Genomic DNA, 16,191 nt, shown 5'->3' on the forward strand with positions numbered 1-16,191 from the left:
TGTGTGTGTGTGTGTGTGTGTGTGTGTGTGTGTGTGCACCAGCCTCATTACCCATACACCAATTAAACTTTACCTTAATTGTCACCGTAAATCAGGTGGCAATCTAACATCACCATTAACATACATAAATTTCCCGCACCAGACCATTAATTACACCCGAAATATTATATTGCCGCTCAGCTTTAATGTAATAATACTTTTCCGTTCATAAATATCGGGCCAAATGAAGAACAGATATTCACGATAAACACTTGGACACACTCATATCTTTGAGCGAATGGCTTCCTGGGTTCAATAAACATCTCACCACTAAAACACGGTACATACTAATAATACTTTCGCCCCACCTTTTCAGTACCTTCTTTTCCGTAACAGGTTGCTGCTTGATCTTGCTTTCCTGTCCATAGTTTCCATTGGTACATACTAATAATACTTTTCACTTTCCGCATTTCCAATACCTTTTGAGGAGGTACTGATGCGCAGGAGACAGATTGTCGGGTAAGCTAATTTGTATTATACAAAACTGTTATTATCCACGAAAAGTACAGAAAACATTCATAAGCGATGTCAAGGACGAATTAGAATATAAAGTTGTGAAGGAGGAATGCAAAATAACATGCAAATCTGAAGGCCACAATGCAATCATGCTTTATGGAAAACTGACCGTACCATCTTATTCTGTGATACGTATATTATTTAAGTTCAGAAGTCTGCACTCAGTGGTAGGTCGGAAGGGGTGGGTAGCCCATCATCAGGAGGGTCCTGTTGACAGCTGCCGCCTCTATCGCCATCGCCGCCTTCTCCTCGGCGGTATAGGGGTCGAAGGCCGCGTTGCCTTTCCTTTTGAAGCTGCCGTCCAAGTGTGAGGCGATGCACTCCATCCTGCCCTCGTCCCAAGGCACCCTGGAGAACAAGAACAGTGCCAAACGTTGATGGTTCTGTGAATCCAAGCAAATTATTTCTCAGTATTATGCATCCTTTAATATGACCTTTACTTTTTTGTAATTGTTTTACATAAGTCTAAGTATCAAGAAAAAGTGCAAAGAACAAGCCATTAAAATGTCTGCATGTGAGGTCCAAATGATGCATTTACTAAGCTGCAAGTTTGATGGGTTTTTGTGCTGCCATAAGAAGTAAACATAGAAATGAGTAAGAAGAAAAAGGTGAAAGAGAGGAGCATGAGTGGCAGGAGATGGGACGAGATGTAGGTGTTGGCAGTAACAGTACCCGAGGAAGGCGAGGAGGGCGGTGAGCTCCTTGATGGGCTCCTGCACCAGACGTTCGTAGTGCATCACGTACAGCGGCGCTTCGGTCCACAGAAGGCGGTCCAGGGCCAGCTCCGTCCAATACCGTATGTTTTTGCTCACAAAGGAGCGGAACGCTGCATGAGATGAAAAAAATATTGAAGGTGGAAGAAAGTTCATATAACTTATTTTACAAGACATTTGTGGCACGCAAATTCTGGTTTGCCATTTTTTTTCAGTGTTCGCCTATAGTGCCGGTAGGCTTTCTTGAGGGCCCTGGTGGTCGGCCCAAGCCCGTCAAGGCACAGGCAGTTTTTTATAGTGGCGTCATTTTTTCTTGGCTCATGCTGCCCCCCGAGACTCATTCTTCATCCACTTGGACGGTTTCTTCTAGAGTCCGGGTTGATGGGTGGTCTTCAGGACCATGTGGGTAGTCTTGGGCCACTCGGCGGTGACTGAAAAATCCCAGGTGGTAGCGTGGGGATTCGAATCCGCGTCGTCCAGCACGCGGTGAATGCAGGGCCCGCACGCTAACCACTCAGCCAACGCCTACCCAAATAATTCTAATGTCTTTGTATATTATTTAATATTTACCAAAAACAAAAATATGAAAAGCACCAAACACTTCGAATATGTCACAAATAAAACTAAATACCTGAAAACAAAGTACCATGGAGTAAGTCTATGATATTTGGGGAAGAATAAATAATCGGTAATATATCATTTGGTCACATTTACAATCATGTTGTGTAGCAATTTCAAGAAACTTAAGCACGAAGAGTTGTGAAGAAAATATCAAAATTACGTATGATTACAGAAAAAAATCAATGAAATGTTTCTTACTCACATTTGCTTTCAAAGTCAGAGACTGGGATCTGCTTTACGTGACTTTTGCTTTCCATCAACTTGTAGTATGCCAAGATGGCACTGTGGGAGGAAGGGTTAGTTGCTTGGACTAGAATAATTGATTGTTTGAAACATTCGATCATGGCGCCGCAACCACCGCGGCCATAAGGCACCAAGCTTGAAAGAGAAGGATTAGTTGTTTGAGGAAAGAGGACTAAAAATAGGAAGAGTCTGCGGGAAGACACCGGGAGGGGAAGGAAGAGCTGTAATTGTAGTTGCATGCTGCTGAGTATGTTACAGTGTTACACATCATGAAGAATGATGATCTGCGGTAAGATACAACTGGATTTGATTACCAGTTTTTCAACAACACTTTTAAACTGTTATGTCTGTCCAGCACCGACTAGGCAGCCAAAGAGTCAACAAGAAGGCGTCGGGCCACCCGGTGCGTCACCTGGGGGGGGGGCTCCCTCCTCCCCCCCGGGCTAGCCTATCCAATCTTCATGTAATTATTTAATTCATATATTTTTTTTTTAGAAAACTGACAACATCCTAAGAGCTGCATGCTTTAGCATTGCTGGAAAAAGAAGTAACAAGACAACGATTTGGCTGTACAACATAAATTGGTTTGCCGTGTTTAAAACCCGATTCGCAAAACATTCGGATTACAGAAGAAAATTTTCCGCCTTCCTGACCCTAAATACGGGCTTAGGAACATGCTTTGGAACCTTACTTGGCCGGATTCCTGAGCAGCAGGACGGTGGGGATCGTTCGGTTGTTTTCCGGGCACATGTTGTCCTTGAGCGTGCATGGTGGAATCTCGTGTATTTTCTGCACAAGGGTTCGCTTGCTGGTAACATCATCATTCTCTCCAAGATAACCTGACAGGCCAAGGGAGAGAAAGATGTTGAAAGTAAAGAAAGACGCACAGGATGTATCGCAAGATAATGTAGCTACATAAAAAAAGAATGCATTGCCAAGGTAACCACATAAAATTGTTATGCCTAGGTAACCACATAAAGAAACAATACACTGCTTTAACACTGAGCCATCTGGGCCAGCTTCAGCATCACAGATCTAATTATCAGCTGAAAACAGACTAGTGTGGCACGATCTGGGAGGACAAGGTGTTTTTATCCTCCTCACATATCTGGCAATTATAAATATATGAATACCATAAACACAAAAAAAAACTACAACGGCAGGAATCATCAGCATTGGAGTGTGGCGCTTAGCACGCACCTGCAATACGACCGTTCTTACCTTTATCAATGAGCCTCTTGTCCCGGTAGATGGAGCCGGTGAAGACGCCCGACGCCGCCTCTAGTAGGTAGCGCGTCCAGGTGTTGCCAGAGCCAGCGAACGAAGCCAGCCACACCGGCGGTAGCCGTTTCCCGAACCTGCGAGAGGGGGGGGGACTTTATCATTTCTTTGCGGGAAACACGCCATTGCCTGCATTTCTGTTGCTGAAATAACACTCATCGGCATACTTTTAAGAGACGCATAATTTGCGTAATCGAGTACTTGTCCCTCAACCATTCACACAACCAGTTAGGTAAGATTGTATGAGATAATATATTAATCACGTTAATTATAAATTTTTGCAAAGTAAGCCGATCATTGTTCTTCTTATAACGACAAAGCCATATTACGTTGTTTTCTTATTTCAAGCAACTAATTAGTTTTCATTATTATCAGTAATGTCAGACGATGCGTTTATAGACGTGTCACCTTGTTTTGTACTTGGAACACGGGCTCCCGTGAGGATCGCTGCCCCAGAGTCTCATCGACTTCTCCTCCCAAGGGTCCACAGGCAGCTGACCGTCAACTGTAACACACAGACGCAGCCGTGAGGTGACGGAGCTCACGTGTCTGGACCCAAGAGGGGCCTGAGGGGGAGGGGGATTAGAGTTCCATTGGTGATGGTGGGCGACATGGAGGCGATCCTATCTGACCTATCCTGCTCCTTCTCATGCTAAGGTCTTTTTGAAATGTCAGTTCCCTCAGCCAATATCTGCTACACGATTACGGATACCCATTACTTTTTTATGTTAGGTGACAGCAAATGTATTCAGGATTCTCGTTTGTTGATGTATTTCACGCATTACACAGAAAATGAAGAACTTTAGTAATTAAGGAAGCCCTGTTGAGTGTCCGCTCTCCAACAGGTTTCACCCAAATCAAATCGGCATAGCTGCCCATCACCATCAACCAATCACCAGCAACAGAGCGGCTGTGCCCTTCCTACATCGCCTATGGGGAGGGACTTCTGGGTTCAACTCGAGGTGGATGGACTATACCAGGACGCCCTCTACTCCCTCCATCTCACCAGCCTACAACACCGCCACAAGACCCTTCTACACCGGTTTGAAGTCAGCCTACTCCACCAGCCCAGACAGACAGATCCTCCCACCCGCAGCGACCTGCCCACAGCAATCAGTCAGGCACTGCAACACTCTTGCTCCGAGACGGCCACGGACTGTGCCCGTAAAGGTCAGATTTAGAAATAATCCAAACAAGGAGCAGCACTTTTTGTACATATTGTAAATATATCCATTAGCAATTATTATCATTATTATTATTATTATTATTATTATTATTATTATTATTATTATTATTATCATTATTATCATTATTATCATTATTATCATTATTATCATTATTATCATTATTATTATTATTATTATTATTATTATTATTATTATTATTATTATTATTATTATCATTATTATTATTATCATTACTATTAGACTATCATCATTACCATTACTAATATTATTGCTATTATTGTTATTTCCATTTTCATTTTTATTATCTACCATATTATTATTTTGTTCATTTGTTCAATTCATTTACTTCCATGTTTGATATCTTCCACTCATGTATATTTTTAGCTCTAGGGCTGCTTGCTTGTCATCATAAAATAAACCGTTTCTTACTATTATCATTATTGTTATTTTTACTATTGCACACACACACACACACACACACACACACACACACACACACACACACACACACACACACACACACAAAGTTTTAAGTCCCCAGTGTCGCCGCAGGTTGGTCAGGAGGTCTTGGAAAAATGAAAGTGAAACACGAGACACACACACACACAAAAAAAAAAAAAAAATAAATAAATAAATAAATAAAAAACTCAAGAACAAAACTGGATGGGTTGGCCTTCAGCTCCAAGCTCTCCCTCTAACCGAACAACAAAAGAAAAGGAATAATTTAAAATCGTGGAATGGTCGCACAGAAACGCAGCAATTAATAGAAAAAAAAAAAAAAAATATATATATATATATATATATATATATATATATATATATATATATATATATATATATATATATATATATATATATATTTAATTGAACACTTAATTTACAATATTTACAAGAAACCCAAGATTACCTGAGATTGCAGTCTCTCTTAAAACACAACAAGCATAACACAGCATTAGTGGGCCAGCCAAAGTTTTTCTTTTTTTACTTTTGAGGGCATCACTTGTTAATAGCATGAATCCATGCCAGATCAATCAATTATAGAGTGAAGAAAAAGGTGTGGGTGGATGCCACCCTGAACTTTGATTTCCAAGGTCATTTTTAAGGTCAAACAGCAAAAGTCAGCAAAAACAGGTAGTTTTTTATTCAATAAAATCAAAGCTTGCTTGGTAATTTTAGGCTTTAGGGTTATATGTTGATTAAAGTGCAATGCACACAAGCCATATACTTATTCTACACACAAATTATCACTCTCAAATATATACATATAAAAAAAGCTTAAAGGTTGCGCTTGTCACAAACACGGTACTTTTTTCTTTTCAATAATTTCAATCAATACAAATATGTTATGCCTTTATGCACTGAATGAACTATATAAGTTCAGATGAACCATTTGCATATTCTGGGGCTGCTGGGTTACAACAGGCTGCTGCATCACACCCACAGGCAGGAGTGCACTTGAGATCTTTCCTGAAGCAGGAGCATCGAGTCGTTCTATATTTAGATTTGCAGTCACAGGTCACAAGCTGAAGACAAGCATCTGGGATAGGAGGAAGTGTTGTCCACACAGGAACCAGGAAATGTTTTTCCTTTATCCAAGCTGATGTGTCCAGTGGAGATGATATCTGGATGTGTTCCTGATCTGCTTGGAGCCAAATCTTTGTCTGGTAGCTGGCACGTAAAATGTGGAGTTGCAGTGCATCCCTAGTTGGAGGCAACATCTCAAGGTCCTTCTTGGCCTTCTTAAAGAGGTGTAGCCTGGCTTGGTTAACATTTCATAATGTAGAAGGGCCAAAGAGAAGGCACACAAACAGCTCAATTAGTGCAAGTTTTCCATCACGGCCAATTCCACTAACCAGGAGTGGTTGACTATGGGCAATTGCCCAACATGTCTTCTTGGCATGGCCGCTGAAAGGAGAGTTAGTGTCACATCCTGTTAGAGCATGAAAACCGAACAGGTTTTCCCTAATAGGTAGTGGGAGTCTCTCAGATACTGTGTGTATTGGATAGCATTTCCTCTTCCTTGCTGTTCCAGAGACCATCCATACTTCAGCTGCCTTGCCTGGCATAAAGTGTAAGAGAAGCAACATCACATCTGTATCACTGGACTTGATAAGCAGCCTTTCATAGCCTTCACTGACTGCCTCACATGAATGGAGAATCAGTCTTGTATCATTTTCTTCATGATTTACTTAAAGTCGGACAGTTTGCCTTCTTGTTGATCTGGCTTCAGTAGCATTGGAGAATCCACCTCCAGTCACAAGCTCAAAGCTAGCTGGAAGATCCACACCGTTCTGCACGATTGCCTCAGACAGGAACCTGACAAAGTCTGCCTTGTTCTCATCCAAGGCAATGAAACTACTCCAAACCTGAAGAAGTGGAACATCTGGGCCATCAGTGGTCTTGCGAATCGGTTTCCTCTTACCCACTCGTTTGATCGAGTAGCAGTCTTAATTGATTCCTCTCCAATATAGCGGTCAAACACAGCATCAACTCTCGTTATGTGTTCTCCAAATTGGTGTGTCACATTGCGTATAAAGACCTCAACATAGTCACCAAATGTTTGGCACCCATGAGGTTTTCAAAGTGTCTGGATAAGTGCATGTCCATCAATCAGCAGACAGGTCTTCATGTCAACAACTGGAACCTCAGTGGGTACACTTATTCCAGACATCAGGATACTGACAAGGTCTGCCTTTGGTGTTGAGGTCACCTGACCTCCAGGCTTAGCCAAGGACAGGGGAACAGGGGACAACTCATGCTTGATAATAGATTCCATTTCCATTGATAGACCTGCAGTGAAAGCATTCAGTAACCGCTGCAACAGCTTGCTGTCATCCTTGATAGATTTCTGCACACACTTCTGAGTGGAAATGGCTACTTTGTACATATCTGCAAAAGTTTTTGAGTGGTGCCTTCTGAGAGCAGCATGGAACTGTACACTTCCATCAATGAGCCGTTTTTAACATTAGCTATGAGATGTTGCTTGCCTCGATCCTCAGCTGTGAGGAGATCAGTGACCACATCAAATGGAGCAATGTCTTTGGTTGCTAATAATAAAAGAGGTACACGTCTCTCCTCTGATTCACCTTCTCCACCTTCTTCATTCAGTATGATGTGTAGTCGGAAAACATTGAATCTTTCCAGTTGCTTTGCAAGCTTCTTCACATCATCAACATCACGATTTGTGTGATGCAAGGTTTTCAGAACGGGTCAAAGGGGCCTCTTCCTCATCATCTTCCAAACAAAAAAGATATCTGGTGTCCTGTGAGATGCGTAATCGATCTGATCATATTATACAGAACTTGTCTCTGGCTTGGTCTTTCCTTGTGATACCTATGATGCCATTCTGCATTTTGCAAGTTCTGGTCACCCACTCCGTGGCCGGATCTGCAGAAGCCTGGTTTTGAAGCCCCTTGTTTTCTTCACAACAAAATTCCCATGGAAATAGTTATACATTAAAAATATGTACATTTTAGGTTTAATTGTGGATTTTAATAATTTAAAATACTAAATCTTCACTTGCAATAGATAAAACAATGTCAGTTTATAAGCTTCTTAAATCAAAGAGGTCCCTATCACAAAACAATCAGACAAAAACCAAATTTTGAACCACAGTGACCTTGATGACCTTCAAAATGACCTTCAAATTCAAATTTTGAGATGGCATCCATCCACATCTTTTTTACCTCCCTACACTGGAAAGATTCCACATAGATGCCTGCTATTAACATGCGATGCCCTGAAAAAAAAACTAGGAGTTTTCCGGGTTCGGCTGGCATGGACAGGCCACGCAGAGTTAACCTCCCACGTGTCAGTGATAAAAAAAAATCAGCCAAAAGGGGCGGGAGTCCTAGCCGTAACAACACACACACACACACACACATACACACACACACTTACCAAGCACTCTCTCAACGCTGCCGTGAAGGAGGCGCATCATATCCGTCACCGCCCCTCCACCTGCGCGATGCGCCAAGGAAAAAGAAACACACTGTAGTACAAGGTGAAGGGCGTGCCCTGAGCATGGCGCTATATCCATCGGCCTCGGAGCAGTGAAAAGCCGCCTAACGATAATACTTGCCTGTGTCGTTGTTCTTCGAGACTTCTTCACTCATTGTGGTGACGCCAGACTGACGGAAGCTGTAACAGACACACGAACCAAGTATACTAATTATAAACTCCCTTATTAATTACATATATGCCTATAAATAAATAAAAATATCGACTGTTATATGTAAATCCTTACTCACCAGCTGTAGAGATAAATAAAACATGTTGCTTATCAACGAGTTGGTACTGGTGTCACAAGAAAATACATAGACAAAACGTCGGTCCGATATTTATTAAGGAACCTTCGTCAGCAACCTCAAGACATCCACATATCGCACACACATCAACACACAAGTCACAGACTCCCAACACACCGAAAACTCCCCATCACCTTTACTACCTCCAAAATTGTAAAATAGGTCATTGTAACGTGAAATAACAAAAAAAAAATACAGCAAGGTCTGAAGAAATTACGAAATTGCTGCATGGATCACCAAAGACAAAATGATGGACCATCCACCAAGCACCAACGCAACTGACTCGGAGAATAGTTGAGAGGCACACCAACAGAGGAAATCAGTCACTCTAAAGAAACACGCAGCGGAAGGGGTGAGCAGCCACGCCACGGCAACGGACAACATACCTTGAGAAATAAAGCAGTACCAGACAGGTGATGGCGACTACCACCACCACTGGGCATAAAAACCGCTTCAGGTTGATCATTGCCTCTCCTGAAATGTAAGTACCTTCGCTATGTAAGGCATTTCATCAATCTTTAACAAAGGCACTACTAATAACATTATCCCACATTAACTCTAGGTTTTCACAAAAGTACCGGTGGAACAATGGCTGTGGCTCCGGGTGGACTAGTGAAGCTGCTGGAGTGACGAAGAGGCGAACCATTTGCCATTATAGTGAATTATGGCGTACCGACACCTTTCCTCGTGTGCCGCATAGGTAGTTATGTGGACGTTTACAGTGTGTGTGTGTGTGTGTGTGTGTGTGTGTGTGTGTGTGAGACTTTCTAGACTATACACCAGATCCTTCAACTCACCAATGTGCAAGTCAGTCAAGTGCAAGACGGCGCCAGCGATTTCAAGCTGCGTTAAACAAAGCGAGTGAAAGAAAATGTCGTATAGTTGACTTTTGCGAGATTGGTAAGAAGAAGCCTATATTAGAGCTTTCGAAGGGAAGTTGATTTTATATTAAGAGAGTTTTGCCCCTTAGCTCACCAAGCGTTTCCATCTAATAAAATAGTCATGTCTTACCGGATAGCGTAAACGGACGCCCGACGGATAGAAACTTTGGAAATGAAAATGATCCGGTGGGGAAATTTGTCTCTGTTGGTGCTCGAGGCTTTCACGACCGGAAGAACACTCGATATGGACCAATAAAATGCACAATGACTTCACAATCACCGAATACAACTTAACCAGAAGCTCCCATCTAAGGCTCTCCGAGAGTCACTCTGTCGGGGAACCCGCAGCTAGTGGCCTCTTGAGTCGTGAATGAAGTCAATCAACACATAGGTGATTAGATACTGTTATCAGCTGATAGCAATATTTTTCATCAAATGCACTGTGCTGTCATTCCCAAGGTGACAATCTTTAGCGCTGCACTCACCTCTTGCCGTCGTCATACCGATGAGGCTGAAGAATACACGCAGCAGGACGAAAGCAAACACTGAATACCCGGAGACGAAAGAGAATCATCACGCACACCTGACCTACAGAGTACACACGGAGCGGCGGGATTCAACAGACGGCGTGATTCCCGTTGAAGCAGGTGACGAAGTTCCGAGCATGGCTTCGAGTCCAGTGTTGGCAAATTTGAACACAGGCTCCCTGCATATTGTCAATAATTATGCTTCTCATTGCCATTGTTTATTTGTTAAGAGAGATAATTAATTGATCGGTTTTGTTCACCTAATCCCATCTGCATTGTGGATAATTGTAACTAACAGGCAGTGCAGGCTAATCAACTGACCGAACAGAGTAGCCTAGTTAGGTCAATTCCTAGCCTGTTGATGTTTAACAAAAAGCGGCATCCTGACAGGGACTGCTGGTGATGCGACCTTGCCACACCGGGCGCGCAATTTTCATGCCCTTTTCATCCCGCCTGGTGGAATCTGACATCACCTGACGTCGTTCTTATCCCGTTCTATGATGACATCTGACAACCGTCACGTCTGGTCCCGTCCGGCCCCGAATTTTTTATTTATTATATTATACTGGGTTTACAGATAGCCGACTTGGCGTCCCGTTTGGCGCCGTTCCGTCCCGATCATTGAAAACGGGACAAAACAAGTGGCATCGTGGACATGGACGGCGGTAGACTTGGATGGGAGCGTGGGGTCACAACCGAGCGGAGGGAAGCGGGAATCCATGGACGGCGGTAAACATGGATGGGAGCGTGGGGTCGCCACCGAGCGGCGGGAAGCGGGAATCCATGGACGGCGGTAAACATGGATGGGAGCGTGGGGTCGCCACCGAGCGGCGGGAAGCGGGAATCCATGGACGGCGGTAAACATGGATGGGAGCGTGGGGTCGCCACCGAGCGGCGGGAAGCGGGAATCCATGGACGGCGGTAAACATGGATGGGAGCGTGGGGTCACAACCGAGCGGCGGGAAGCGGGAATCGGGCCAATTTTGGGAGTGATGGTAAAATAAAAATTGGCTGGGTTCACACATAGTCGATTCATGCGTCCAGATCGGTCCTGTTCCGTCTTGACCTACAAAACGTTGAGGACGGGATCAATCATGGCCGACAACACCCCGTCTCATGCGGTCTTTGGCTGGCCAGAATGTGTCCCCATGGCGCCGGACCTCCGACTCACCCCAACTGAAGCCGGGGTCAAGCGGAGTCAGGAGGGGGTCTGCCTACATCAGGAGGTGGTCCGTCCCCGGCTATGTTACACGAACAGTCACGCTTGACAGGGCCAGCGGTGGCAGGACCAAGCCGGAGCCCCGTTACGACTCCGCCGACGGCGTCCTGACGGGGACTACTTGCGATTCGATGTTGCCACAAGCGGCATCCAGCCGAAGACTGCTGGCGACGCGAGGTTGCCACACGAGGCGCGCAATTCTCATGCCTTTTTCATCCCGTCTAACGCCTTCAGACGGGGGCTCACCCTCACCTGGTGGGGTCTAACCCCGCCTACGGCGTTGTTATCCCGTCTTATGTTGATTTCTTCCAACCGTCCCATCCAGACCCGACCGGTCCCGAATTCTTTTAACATGCTCAAAGAAATCGGCCCGCTTCCCGCTTCCCGCCGTTCGGTGGCGACCCCACGCGCCAACGCACGTTTACCGCCGACCATGGCCACGATGTCACACGTTTTGTCCCGTCTTCACTGGTCGGAACGGAACGGGGCCGAGCGGGATGCCAAGTCGGCTATGTGTGAACCCAGCTTTAGAGGCCCGTCGGGACCGGACGGGACGGTTGTCAGAAATCGGCACAGAACAGGATTAAAACACCGTTAGGCGGGGTCAGACGTCGCCAAGGGGGGATGAGCCCCCGTCTGGAGGCGTTAGACGGGATGAAAATGGCATGAAAATTGCGCGCTCCCTGTGGCAATGTCGCATCGCTAGCACTCTCCGGCAGGACGCCGCTTGTGGCAACGTCGCATCATCGTCAGTACCCGTCAGGACACCGTTGGGTGGTGTCCTGACGGCGTTCCGTCTGGGTCCGGCCGCTGCTTGGCCATGTCAAGCGGGACTGTTAGTGTAACATAGCCTGCGGCGGACCACCGCCTTACACAAGCAGACCTCCGCCTGACCACGCCTGACCTCGCCTGACCCCGGCTTCTGTCGGGGTGAGCCGGGGGTACGGCACCGTGGGGACACGTTCTGGCCAAAGACGGCATGAGACGGGATGTTGTCGGCCACGATTGATCCTGTCCTCTAAATTCACTAGGTCGCGACCGAACGGGACAGGGTAGGTGTGAACCCTACCATAGAAAAATCCGGCCTGCTTCCGGCATGCCGCCGCTTGCTCAATGGCGACTCTACGCTTCCGCCCACGTTTACCGCCGACCATGGCCACAATGCCACACGTGTCCCATTTTCATTGATCAGGACAGAATGGGGCCCAGCGGGGCGCCAAGTTGGCTAGGGCTGAACCCAGGCTAATCCTTGTGCTTGTCATGATGACCTTGCATTCCTTTTCGGGAGGATACTAGCTGGGAGTGGCAGTGTGTGCGTGGGGGTGGGGGGGCGGCAGTATGACGGCGAAAAAGTTACCTAGGATCAGTTGTGATTTATTGTTATCCGCCCACATACTCCATGGTCTGCTGTGTCAATGAGGTATTACTCCATGTGCAGATATATATATATATATATATATATATATATATATATATATATATATATATATATATATATATATATATATATATATATATATATATATATATATATATATATATATATATATATATATATATATATATATATTCTGCTTTTTACAACAAAAGAGTCGACACAAGGACAACAAAAGGAGTGTGCCGCATAGGTTGTCAAGTGGACGTTTACAGTGTGTGTGTGTGTGTGTGTGTGTGTGTGTGTGTGTGTGTGTGTGTTTCTAGACTACACACCAAATCTTTCCCCTTACCAAGGTGCAAGTCAGTCAAGTTCAAGGCGGCGTCAGCGGCTTCAGTTTGCGTTAAACAGAGCGAGTCGAAGAAAATATCATATAGTTGACTTTTTCTTCGCTCACCAAGAGTTTCCTTCTAGATTCATATGGAGAGGGAAACATTCAACGAACACGAGTACAAGTTACCGAAAGCTCCCATCTGATAGAGTAACACTGACTGGGAACCCACCGCCGGTGTGGCCTCGCGATCCACAAGTGTGAGAACAGCTGAACAAATGCTGATAAAGCATAAACGTCATTGGAGATGTAGTTCTCCATCCGGGTGATCTGATAATGTGATCACCTAATTATATCAGTTAAGATCAAGTACAATGTTGCATCCATCCTAGTGTCACGATCTCTAGCGCGACACTCACCTCATGTAGTCGTCACACCATTTTCTTGTTTCATTACCTTATCGCTTTCGCCAAAACCAACACACACTCTCTCTCTCTCTCTCTCTCTCTCTCTCTCTCTCTCTCTCTCTCTCTCTCTCTCTCTCTCTCTCTCTCTCTCTCTCTCTCTCTCTCTCTCTCTCTCTCTCTCTCTCTCGGGCAATTAGTTGAAAAAAATATGTAATTATCGTGGAGCCTCGCTGGAGGAGTTCGGCGCTTCGGGAACTGCCGCACGTGAAGCTCAGGATTACCTCTTTCTCTCTCTCCCTCTCTCTGTGCCACACACACACACACACTCACATAAACGCTCTCCACTTGCTCCCCGCTTTCCTGCATTGTGTCGTTCGTGTGTGTCATATATAATGTGTATAGATAAACCAGCAACCGCCCATCAAGCTTTCCTTCTATCCAAGTTTGTGTATGACACTCCAGCCAGAGGACTATACTGCCATCATGGAGAATAGCTGTGTAGTGTGCAATCGTGAGGTCAGACCCAGGCAAGAGGCCCTTCAGTGTGACCGGTGCAGTATGTGGGAACATCGTACCTGCGAGACCGACATCACCCGTGACTTCAACAGAGCTATGAAGAGAGGAGAGTTAACCCTGTCAGAGTGGTACTATAAAGTCTGTTTTAAGAGAGATCAGGTTAGTGTTGTGTCCGGTGACCGAGCTGTCCGTGCTGCTAGGATCGAGGACAGTGGAGCCGCCATCGCCAAACTCACCCAGTACGTCGCCGAGACCTGGGTCGAGTGTAAGACAATGCCGCCCAGGACCTGGAGTGCCTTCACCCGACCAGTCACAACCAACAATGCCGTCGAGGGCTGGCACCGTAGACTGAACGGCCGCGCCCAGAAGGGTCACCTCCCTTTCTACCTCCTGCTCCAGTTGATGCACGAGGAGGCCAAGACAGTGACAGTGCAGGTTCGCCTAGTCAAGATCGCCAAGCCCAGCAGGTACCAGAAGAAGAGGTACAGAGACCTGCACGGCCGTATCTGGGCAAACTGGAACGCCTTCAAGGAGGGCAAAAAGACAACATATCAGCTCCTAAAGGCATGTTCAACCGTATACGCCCCACACCTGGAGTGAGACAGTACTATAGGTCTACCCGGTGTTACTAACTTGGAATTTTTTTTTTACATATGTGTTTGAGTATATACAATAAATAAAAGTTCATAAAACTTGTTATTTTCTTGCAACAACAAAAAATATGGAATTTTCTTTTGTCGAAAGAAAAAATATAATACAAAATTTTACTGCGTAATTTCCTTCTCCTTATCATGAAAAGCAGTGTTTTTTGTTGGGGCGACTTGTTATGTCGGGCGAGTTTGCATGTGGGGCGACTTGGTTGGGGCGAGTTTGCATGTGGGGCGACTTGACTAGGAAGTGTGTGTGTGTGTGTGTGTGTGTGTGTGTGTGTGTGTGTGTGTGTGTGTGTGTAATGCACTTACAGGGTGTGTAAGAGGGGGTTAAAGGTTGTTCAACTCCATGAATGCGATATATTTATGAAGACTCAATGTTCATGATTCTCACGGAAGGAGTCACACAGATTCCTAAAAACACTTATTGAGAATGGACGCATCCAAAGCTTAAAAGAATTCACTCTATATAAGCTTTGTAAAGATTCATCGTAGACATATTTGGAAAACTCTTCTCATGGCATCACAAGAAGGGATGTCAATCCATGTCGTAGCATAAGCACAAGGTCTTCTAAATCAGAGCACTGCACAAGTTCATTTTTTGAAGTCTCAGAGTCAGGACGAAAGCTTACCACTGCGCACGTCAAAGAGCTGCTGTTAAGGTGTAAATTTTCCATAATTTACTGATTCATGTCAATTTAACAAGGCGTCCTACAACTGCTGCAGAGGTCTTTTTATGTTAATTTTGTTCCATATAGTGTTTGCGAATTCTCTGTATGGTGTATTGTTCGATTCGTCCACACAAAAAACTTCCTTTGTATACCTTAATTTAAACTCTTGTAATTTCATACCTCACCTTTTGCTAAATCTGCTTCCTCCAGGTCAGGCGTCTTTTATCCTCCCCGTAGTTTTTTCCCGTCTTTTTTTCTTTTTTTTTTTACGTTTGGCCAATTCCGCAGGTAAGGTCTCTTGGTAGGACTTGATGGTTTAGCCCCAGCCCGTTGTGGCGCATCCAAGTATTTATAGTGGCGCCACCTTACTTGGCTCAGGCTACCTCCCGAAGCTCATTTTTATTCTATTTTTGAGAGAATCTACATTTCGGGCTGATAGTGGTCGTCAGGACAGCATGTGGGTAATCTTATCCCACTCGGCGACGACTTGAAAAATGTCAGCTTGTTTGTCGCAGCGGACCCTGAGTCTTGTTAAACTCTGCGCCAGCACGCTAACCATTCAGTCATCGCCTCCCCTCTAAAATGCTTCTCATATACAGGGGTTTTGTCCGCCCCCGTATGGAGCATGCATCTCATGGATAGAAGGTGAAGGGAATCAACACACAGAGTCCTACTGGACATAACAAGGGTCAAAGCCATGTCGTCTC

The 16,191-nt window shown here is 45.0% G+C and overlaps 1 protein-coding gene across 9 annotated transcripts; it reads right to left on the reverse strand.

Moving 5' to 3' along the window:
* Positions 1 to 625: 625 nt before the first annotated feature.
* LOC126981002 (WSC domain-containing protein 1-like) lies at positions 626 to 10,410 on the reverse strand. 9 transcript variants are annotated; one of them, XM_050831548.1, is made up of 11 exons: positions 9,919 to 10,148; positions 9,705 to 9,750; positions 9,294 to 9,381; positions 8,682 to 8,740; positions 8,501 to 8,560; positions 3,822 to 3,918; positions 3,354 to 3,490; positions 2,824 to 2,971; positions 2,092 to 2,267; positions 1,228 to 1,381; positions 626 to 903 (listed from the first exon to the last, which is right to left on the reverse strand). In XM_050831548.1, exons 3-11 carry the CDS (start codon positions 9,371 to 9,373, stop codon positions 717 to 719), a joined length of 1,098 nt encoding a protein of 365 aa, XP_050687505.1. In that variant the 5' UTR covers positions 9,374 to 9,381; positions 9,705 to 9,750; positions 9,919 to 10,148; the 3' UTR covers positions 626 to 716. The 9 variants fall into 9 exon arrangements, with proteins under 9 accessions (XP_050687505.1, XP_050687501.1, XP_050687508.1 ...); XM_050831544.1 differs by lacking the exons at positions 9,705 to 9,750; positions 9,919 to 10,148 and adding an exon at positions 10,274 to 10,410; XM_050831551.1 differs by lacking the exons at positions 9,705 to 9,750; positions 9,919 to 10,148 and adding an exon at positions 10,274 to 10,408 and having other exon boundaries at positions 2,092 to 2,171.
* Between the last annotated feature and the right edge of the window lie 5,781 nt (positions 10,411 to 16,191).

Source organism: Eriocheir sinensis, chromosome 46 (genome assembly GCF_024679095.1).
Source record: "Eriocheir sinensis breed Jianghai 21 chromosome 46, ASM2467909v1, whole genome shotgun sequence".
NCBI lineage: Eukaryota > Metazoa > Arthropoda > Malacostraca > Decapoda > Varunidae > Eriocheir > Eriocheir sinensis.